General features: G+C 38.2%; 1 protein-coding gene across 1 annotated transcript; it reads left to right on the forward strand.

Moving 5' to 3' along the window:
* The first annotated feature begins 1,006 nt into the window (after window positions 1-1,006).
* Window positions 1,007-7,044, forward strand: LOC132567599 (uncharacterized). Its single transcript, XM_060233277.1, has 3 exons — window positions 1,007-1,240; window positions 3,418-3,828; window positions 6,720-7,044. Exons 1-3 carry the CDS (start codon window positions 1,198-1,200, stop codon window positions 6,953-6,955), a joined length of 690 nt encoding a protein of 229 aa, XP_060089260.1. The 5' UTR covers window positions 1,007-1,197; the 3' UTR covers window positions 6,956-7,044.
* Window positions 7,045-10,085: the final 3,041 nt, after the last annotated feature.

The following is a 10,085-nucleotide window of genomic DNA, read 5'->3' on the forward strand; positions in this document are numbered from 1 at the left end:
ACATTCAGATACTTTACTTCCTTATTTTAAAAAGCAACCCTGTTAGAAATGAACAGTAAGCTTCATTTACTAATAACAGGGTAAAATTAAGATGAAGAAACAAACTGGTGTAGAGGGAAATAGAATCTTTAATATTTGTACAACCCCTATGCATTCTGCATGCAGCTTCATCAGGGGGAATCTACTGAAATATTTTAAAATGTAAGGTCATATTTGATATGTCATATTAGACAAACTAATAAAACACTGGACAATTTCATAGACATGTACAGAGTGCAATTCATACTTAGTTGTTAATATTAAGACAACCAGCATTAACATACACTACATATTACATGTTTATAAAGGAATCACAATTTAAATTATTTGTTATACAATTTAAATTGTTTGTTAAAAACCATACTAACCTTTCAGATTCTTCTTGGTTCTGTTCCCATACATACACTTAAACAGAGTGAGCTGTCCAGGCTAATCCTGCCTGGTTCAATTTTCTTAATATTAACAACTAATTATTAATTGCACTCTGTACATGCTCTGTAAAATTGTCCTGTGTTTTATTAATTTTTTTTAAATGATGTGTCAAATATGTCCTTACACTTTTATTATTTCAGTAAATTCCCCCAAAAGAAGCTATATGCAAAATGCATAAAGGTTGTGCAGTTATTAATGAGTCTTTTTCCCTCTGTACCAATTTGTTTCTTCATCTTCATTTTGCCTTTGTATGGCCCCCTTTTCTCCTCACTAATAACACTCTCTTACAGCTTTGTGCCTTTCCTATGTATAGCTTCTTTAGTTCCAAGCCAATCTGGTGATCCTAGAGCTTACCATGTGGAGTCACTGACTGCCTGGGGGATTAATTCTTTGTTAACACTAAAAGTTATGTCACAATCACCAAATGCCACATGTGCACCATGGCCATAGCACAGCCTAATCATACCAAGATGGGATGTTGCCATTGCCAGTGACAGCACAGCCAGTGCCTTATCACTTAAGGACACATGCCCACAGCAGCTTCCTACACTTACAAAATGACATTAAGATCTTGTTTAAACATCTTCCCACAATGTCAAACCAACGCTAGTGATCTTCAACACCAAATGACAGATGATGATAATGGGTATTTTGGTTCCTTCCTGCAAAGCCAAACTGACATTCTCACTACTCTGCTCTACTCTCTAAGCAATATTTGGTTGCAGAATGAAGCAACTCTCCAGTTTCCTTCTCATGTTGGTTCTAACAGGTAAGGCACAAAGAAATGTTCTTGATTTGTGGTCATCAACATCTGTTTGTTTGTTTGTTTATTAAAGCATTAATATCCCATCTCTCTGTTATAAATAATACCATACTCAGTGTAAAACACACCAGAATGGTATTGAATTAATTACATAATTAGACTCTAGTTGTTTGCTTTTGCAATTATCATGTCTGAAAGCTACAAACAGGCAGCAGCCTCCTCTTTCGAAAGGAGGAAACAATTCTAGCTACCATTGAGAAAGCTAAACAAATGATGAATGCCAGCTTTATATCCTGTGTTTTGCAAGAGGTTAATTGCAATCACACTGTTTTGAGCCCCAAAAGTCCAGTTTATCTCTCTTCTATCACTCCATTTGTTTATATAATATGAATCAAGGCTAGATACTATGAATGGCATAGAGTATGAATGAGTGAATAAATATTTATTTACAGTCAAATACCATTATTTACAAGCCACAGGTGATTAACTATAATACATCCTCGCAGACAGAGTATGTGTTAAAGTGAATAGAAAGGAAGCTGTTGCAATTATGAAGGGAAAACACTTCATTGTGGCTGCAGATCTATGCAACACTTACTTGGGAGTACATTCAATTGGTTAAGTGGTACTTCTCAGTAAGCATAGGATAGCAGCCACTTGTGCCATCTGTGGATCAAGTAGTCCAGACATGGTTAGGATCTGCACCCCTTGTGCCAATTCTTTATCATTTTCTTTTATGGTGCTGGATTCACCACAATAACCATTCAGCAGATGGTTCTTTACATCCTGGATCAGGCATGCTTTCTTCTAAATTTCCAGTGAGGGTGTCACTTGAATGCTACACCAGAAGCTTCAGAACTTATCAAAGTAGGGCTCCTACCTCATGCATTTACTGCCATGTGGACTTTGCACAATGCCATAGCAGGAATTTTATTCTTGGGAGGCAGGCAGTGGGTAGTTTAACATGGTGGAGCTTACTTCTGAGGAAACCAGCTAAGCGGATCATGCTGTACAAAGTAATGGAGAAGCTGCTCTTGTTTTGTTTTGACTGAGAAGCCAGTGTGTCTATTCCAGGACAGGGCTCACAAACAAACATTTATAGCAAACTTCATATTAACTTTACTTGTGGAGTATTTTTGGAGGTCTATATTGTTCAAAATTGTCACCTTCATTTAAAAAAATAGTTTTCTCATAGTCTCCAGTCTCACCCAGGTAGTGAATTCTTTTCAGCCCAACAACATTTTAGAAATGCTAATGACTTCCCTGGCTAGTCTATTCACCCACAAAAGAGGGGGTTTTTTATCTGTCTTTACCAGAGCAGACCAGGCACAATCAATCTTCTAGCTGGACTGGACAAATTGGGGAGGGGGCTTTGCCTGGTGAGAGCCCTCTTGTAGCTACGGGCCAGATTTCACAGTTCTTGCAAGTCCCATGTGTGCTGCCACCTGAAGTGTGGGCAGGACGTTAGGATATGTAGGAACTGCAGGAAAAGTTGAGCCGTGAATGTACCTTAGCCTCCTTTCAATGTCCCATTTTGGACCTGCTCAGATTCTCCTACTTCACACTGGATGAGCATTCAGCCCATTTTAGGCAAGAGGAAGTTTTGTGCCTCCCCATTTTCAGCTGCTAGTTTGAGAACAGAGATCATATATTTGGTGATAGATCAAGATATTTAGCTGCATTAATTTGTCTGTAGCAGTATAAAAGAGTAAGAGTAGTCCTTTAAAGACTAACAAAATTTGTGGCAGAATATGAGCTTTCATGAGTCACTGCTCACTTCTTCAGACACAGCTAGAATGCGAGTTCATCTGTCCTATATATTGGAAAGTGGAGTGATTTCAGATGCTGAATGAAATTTGCAGGCAAATGACAATAGAGAGTGTAATTGAATTAGGTATGGTATGCAGAGATTTAATAGGTGTGGAGAAATCAGCACTGGTAATGAGACAGGAAACTTAGGTTTTGATTCAGTCCAGGTGGATGCATTGTCTGGAGCTTTGTTATCAGTTGCAATTCAGCAGTCTCTCTTTCTAATCCCTCTTTGAAATTCCTTTATAAGATAATAGCTTTATCTGAAGAAAAGGGCAGTAACTCACATATTTGGTGAAGCCCTTAACCTAAAAGGTCAAATAAGTTTCGCTTGTAAGTTATCTACAATTGCACTTTTACTGTTTTTGCCCAAGGTTCTTTTGTGCTGAGTAAGACTCATTCACCTACAACACCTATAATTCCTTTCTTTGAGAGACCAAATGAAGCAGGAAGGAATCAAGAGCTGAATATATTACAAGGGGAATCCCTCCGCATATATCTCTTCTGTGACCAGGAACATTTAAACACAGCGAAAGTATGGTGCAAAGAAGAACCGCTGAAAGGATGTCTCCTCCGTACAAATCCTGTGATCTTCTCAGAGCCAGAATGGAAGGTTCTAACTATGGCATCAAATCAAAAAGTCAAACTGGGGGATTCAAGGAAAAGCTGTGCTTCTGTACACATGACAACTGTTGAAGTAGAGGATTCAGGGCTTTTCTGGTTTGGACTACTGCATGGCCAGAAAATTAACTATTTGTCTCCAATTAAAATAGTGGTTCATAAAGGTGAGCAGGAGAACTACAATGGGAAGGTTCTGAGGTAACTCTATGAGTGCATAAAAATTACAAAAAGCCCAGCAGGAACTTATTTGCATGTTAGGCCGCGCCCCTGATGCTAAGCCAGCTGGAACTGTATTCCCGTGCTCAAAAAAAGCCGTTTAGATGTATCAGAAAGGTATGTTTTTGTAAACATATTAATTTTATACCAACTTAACTGTCATTACTTTCCCCAAGACAGCCTTGGAAACTGAAGATGGTTAGAGTAATACAAATTATTTAGGCTAGATCATTGGACTTTCCCTGCTAACAGAATTGCAGTTTCCAGGACTATTAAATCCATGTTTAATAGCAGTTATCTGTCCCATGGCACAGAGTGCTAAAGCTGCAGTACTGCAGTCTGAGCTTTCTGCTCACAACCTGAATTCTATCCCAGCGGAAGCTGGGTTCAGGTAGTCGGCTCAAGGTTGACTCAGCTTTCCATCCTTCCAAGGTCGGTAAAATGAGTACCCAGCTTGCTGGTGGGAAAGTGTAGATGACTGGGGAAGGCAATGGCAAACCACCCCATAAAAAGTCTGCTGTGAAAGTGTTGTAATGCGACACGGAAACTATTGGTGCTTGCACAGGGGACTACCCTTACCTTTATCTTCTTGTTAAGAACAGAATTCAGCCACCTGAGTAGTGCTCTAGGGTTTATACTACTGCCTAGGCCAGCAGAGGCAGGATTAGCAGGAATCAGGAAGTAAAAGAAGAAGCAACTAAATAGAGATTGGCATCCATATGATCACTTCAGAGCATCTTAACATTTGCAAAATCTGATACCTTCAATCCTGATTCAAAGGCAGTGACTTAGCATTCACTCCATGCATCATGGAGACTGGTTGTGTTGCAAATTGGTATATTTGATGAGAAAGGCAAACTCAGTCATGCTGAAATTTCTTTCCTTTTTAAAGCAGACTGAATGAAGTGTGCAAAAAAGAAAACGTTTATCTAGCAAAGACAGTAATATTTGGCATTACCGAGAAAGAGCTTGTATGGGACTGATGTTAACTAGCCTTGATTTAGGGAAATTTGGAGAAAGATATGATAGTAATGCTTCAAAAGCAAATACTAGTACAATCTCAAAGAGACAATATTTCATCATGAACAACAACAAATATGATTGCCAGTTAGATATTGTTTTAATACAATGTATAAAGTCAAGAAGTATTTCAGAATGGGGCATTCTTCATCAAGGGATATCTGAAGAATGAAAATGGAGATATAGCTTTAAATGATGACACAAAAATTAGACCTACTTAAAGAGGTACACAAAATAATAATGACAAGAATGTTTAAAATTAGATACACACAAATAATAAGCTTTTTTGTAGCAGGAACTCCTTTGCCTATTAGGCCACATCCCCCTGATGTAGCCAATCCTCGAAGAGCTTACAGGGCCCTTAGTACACGGCCTACTGTAAGCTCCAGTAGGATTGGCTACATCAGAGGAATGTGGCCTAATATGCAAAGGAGTTCCTGCTACAAAAAAAAGCCCTGTATAAAATAATTTTTAAAAACCCTTTATGTGAGCATCTGAGTGACTGGAAGGAATCTTATAGCCTACCCAACTACTTCTAAAATTCTATTGCTGAGAAGACAAAACTTTTTCTCCATCAGTTCTAAGTAAGTATTGAGTAAGTACTAGGGGCCATACTATTGTTGCTTATTTTTAAAACCTCGAGGCAAAGCATAAAGCCTTTCTGCATGTTAGGTGAACTTGAAAAGGGGCTTTGCCAATCATGACATTTTGCAGCCTCCTTAAGTTTTTACAAGCTGAGCAATGGAGTCATAACTTTGAGGGACTCATGCCCTGATTATCAGTGAGTTTACACTTAATAACATGCTTTGCAACTGGATTTTTACTATGTAAGAAAATAGCAAGATCCACTTGCAAACAGTCGCCATGTGAAAGCACCCAGTGATGTTATGGACTCTTTCTAATAGGGTACAATCGCATCCGCATTCCAGGCAGTATTTAGGACAGCGGTGGTCTTGAGCCAATGTGTATTTTTTTTGTTCTAAAATGTGATCTTCAGATAAATGTATCGTACATGAGGCTAGAGCAGCCCTGGCAGCTAATTTCTTTAGGATGGTGCTCCTCATTCTGGCATGAGTATGTATGAGCTTCCCACCACAATGGACAAAGGAAAAAATCAAATAGCCTCCTCCTCTGCTTGGGAATGAGGGGTGGAGCACGTCTTCAGCCAGAACACAAATACAGGGAACTTTTGGGTTTTTCTCTGCTTCTGAGTTTCTCTCATGTTTTTAAAATAAACTATAGTTCACACAGTGGGGTGGACACACAGAGGATGTGATTCAGAGCAGGCAGGAAGAACTCAGGAAAAAGAAAGGGAACGCTTACATACTGGGTTGGATCTAACCAGTTTCTCCACTTGTGAAAAAGGGAGGAAAGGGTCCTCTTTAACCACTAAAAGGGTTCTATTGAGCAACATGGGATCTGCCTGGGCAAAATGGGGGATGTAGTAAGGAGGAGAATTAGGTGAGTGAAAAGTTGGCTGGATCCAACTTCAGCTGAAAGAGATACTTTTATGATATAGATATAGATCTATATGCCACTTTTAAAACAATAGTTAACCTGTCCTCAAAGGAAACTTGCTGATGAGCTCTTAGAGAGCCCTTGGTGTCTCCCAACTTTGTATGATAGCTCAGTGATAGAGACCATGACTTGCATGAAGAAGGTCCTAGATTCCAAGTCTCCATGTAAAAAAGCAGGAAAAGATCTCAGAGACCCACTGTTCTGAGCAAGAGGGATCAATGATCTGATTCACTGTATAAGGCAGGTTACAAACACTTGTCTTGAAAACTATGTGTTTTTTACTGTTTCCCCACCACTGCAGGTCTTTCAGTACCTAGTACAACAGACTCATCTCCTACATTTAGAACACCTTCCTTTGAAAGTTCAAGCAAAATAGAATGGAAACCAGTAAAGGTGACAGTAACACAAGGTGAGCCCCTCAGCATAGTGGGCTTCTGTGGACAGCAGCATCTGAAAACAAAGAAAGTCTGGTGCAAAGAAGAACTGCTAAAAGAATGTAATCTCAAAACCCATGGACAGCTCTTGGGACCAGGGTAGAAGTACCTAACAACTGAATCGAATCAAAGGTTCATAATAAGAGGTTCTACGAATGGCTGCATTTCTTTATTCGTGACAGATCTGCAGTGGGAAGAGTGCTGAGTTGAGTTTCATTATAACAGTCGTAGACCAGATAAAAAGCACAAATCTATCAGAAATAAAAAGTAAAATGTGCAAATCTATCAGAGGTTTACTACTCCTTCCTTGTGTCAAGCATGCTATTTCTGGGCTTTGAACCATACAGTTATTAAAGTTAGTTTCCTTTCTTCTTACTGTACGGAGGGACGGTGGCTCAGTGGTAGAGCATCTGCTTGGGAAGCAGAAGGTCCCAGGTTCAATCCCTGGCATCTCCAAAAAAGGGTCCAGGCAAATAGGTGTGAAAAACCTCAGCTTGAGACCCTGGAGAGCCGCTGCCAGTCTGAGAAAACAATACTGACTTTGATGGACCGAGGGTCTGATTCAGTATAAGGCAGCTTCATATGTTCATATGTTCAAACCGTTCCCTTCTCCCTTAGTTACATTTCAAAGAGTACTGTCACCTCACCCCCCTCTGTCTTTTCGCGCCTGGCTATACTTTCCCACCTTAGGGTAGAATTGTAGGGATTGCAAGTAACTTTGATGATAGAAGAAAGGAGGCGCCTCCCCCAACTAATTCCCATTCATCCTGCTTGTCAAAGAATGTCTGGGAACCAGGGAAGACTTAACCGCATGATAGTATTCTTTGCATATTTGTAGCAATTCACAGGCACGTGTTATGACCTATAGCTATCTCAAGTGTTACCTTTGAAGTATCCTTTAAAACACTATGCTTTCTAACTCTTTGTATCATTCTCAAGGTGCCGTACCTTGAGACAGTACTGGATTATCAATAAAATGAGCAATTGTATCAACTTTGAATCGTTTGATTGAAATACCAATGCTTGACACCTTGAAGGTTTTGGCTGTCCTTCCTTGGAGGTTTTTAAACAGAGGCTAGATGGCCATCTGACAGCAATGAAGATCCTGTGAATTTAGGGAAAGGTGTTTGTGAGGTTTCCTGCATTGTGCAGGGGGTTGGCCTAGATGACCCTGAAGGTTCCTTCCAACTCTATGATTCTATGATTGTACTAAAAACATGTCCATATAATACAGCAGTGTTAAAATGTAGATAAATTTTAGTATATAGCTGTAGTCATTTGTAATAGATCCACAAAGTCTACACCAAAAGTAAAAGCTCCTATTATTTAAAATTATTCCTCTTTTTGATCACTTGCGCGCAAAACCTAGCTGTCACTCTAGTGACTGCAAGGATATACTGGTTTGGGTTTCTTGATGGTTGGAATATTGTACCTTTTTTAAAAAATCACAGTGATAATTCAAGAAGGTGAGTAGTTCCTAGTAATGTTGTTAATGCCTGTTGTATACAAAAGGAGTTCCTAAAGACAGTCTACAGATGCAGAAAAATCACATAGGCCTTTCTGGAATTGTACCAGTTTAGACAGCAAATGTGACATCTCTCATGTTCAAAGGGCATATCAGGAATAAGGGCCATAGCCTAGCTTTTTCAGCTTTTGCTACCCATTTTTATATCTGGGGGGGGGGGGGGGGGAGGAGCTAACCTGGAAAAACTTACAGCCAAAAACCTATAACATGAATGATCCGAGAAATATTCAAAATCATTGTCCTCAAAATGGAATTTATTTATATTTTCAGTCTCTCTAATATTAGATAAAAGATCACCTAGATTAACTTGTAGATAGTATTTGAATTTTTTGAAGTGTCCATCCATTAATTTTTTTTTAAAGTTATTGGTTAGAAATGAGAACCAGTGGAATACCCACTTTTCCTAAAGTGTTCTAAACACTTTTCACAGAGTATTCTAAAGATCTATGATGGGGCCAATGTTACTTAACACAGTCTTGATAGTAGGGTGATAAAGCAATCAGAATAGCTACATCCAGAGAAGACTGTGAAGAGTGACAGAAACACGATCAAACGTCTAATTCTTTATTTTCTTTATTTTTAATTTTCAGAACAGAAAAACAATGGCAATATGACAGTAACTAACAAGAATAAACCAAGGTACCAAAATTAAATATATAATTAGAATAATTGGAATGAGGGATTTCTGTTTGCTAGCAGATCTGCTTTTTCTATCTTCCTATCTGTTTTCCTGCTTTGTAGTTCAAATTTGATGCAAGCAGATTACTTAAGCAAAAGTGCAGCTATAGACTTTAGCTTTTAAAGTCCTTCCAAATTTCCATTTGAAGAACCATAAATGCCATGGTTTGCTGAATTTAACAATTTGGCTTAACATACATTCTTCATGTTGCAAAAGCATGCTGCTAATCAAATTACCTTAATCATCTGATGAAGATGTTAAGCCTTCAGATTCACCAACAGAATAATCTGAAGTGACTATGGCAATACCAGCTTTTCTCATCTGGGAAATAAGACTCTGAGACTAGACAGTCTTTTTCCTGAATTTTATCAAAATTATGCTAACATTCTGGGTTTTGTAAGGATACAACATTAACTACTTCTGATAAAACAGTTAGTCTATACTATAAAATACTGTCACATATCAGATTTTAGATTCATAATTCATAAATATGTTAATCCAGATCAATCTGCCTTTATTACAAGACCTCAGATCACATTAAACCTAAGCACGATTTTGAATTTATTAGAATATATAAAAAAACATAAAACCCCATCTGGGTTTTTTGTCTTTACAAGTAGAAAAAAGCAGTTGACAGATTAGAGCATAGTTATTTGGTATCTGGGGATAATTAAATAATAAATACTACAGTGAGTATATGGCAGAAGTTCAACAGTAGAACTGTACCAGTAATCTCCTCTTTTTCTTCAGTTATAAGAGGTGTACAGTTAAAGTCTGATATTGTTAGTTTTAAAGAACTGCGGGGATATGGTTGTTTTAAGCTGATAAATAATAATTAGGTTATGCATTATGAAAAAAATCACTGTATTGCAAATAAGAATTTTTTTTATCTGTACAAATGAGGAAAGGAAATACTGAGAAAAAAGACATTTTAGGAAACTATTGATAGGTAGATGGGAAACTCTTCTCCAATATTTACTTTCTGATAACAGAAATAGCAAGACTGTTGAAAATAGAGAGAGAGATGGT

This window comes from Heteronotia binoei, chromosome 2 (assembly GCF_032191835.1).
Source record: "Heteronotia binoei isolate CCM8104 ecotype False Entrance Well chromosome 2, APGP_CSIRO_Hbin_v1, whole genome shotgun sequence".
Classification (NCBI taxonomy): domain Eukaryota; kingdom Metazoa; phylum Chordata; class Lepidosauria; order Squamata; family Gekkonidae; genus Heteronotia; species Heteronotia binoei.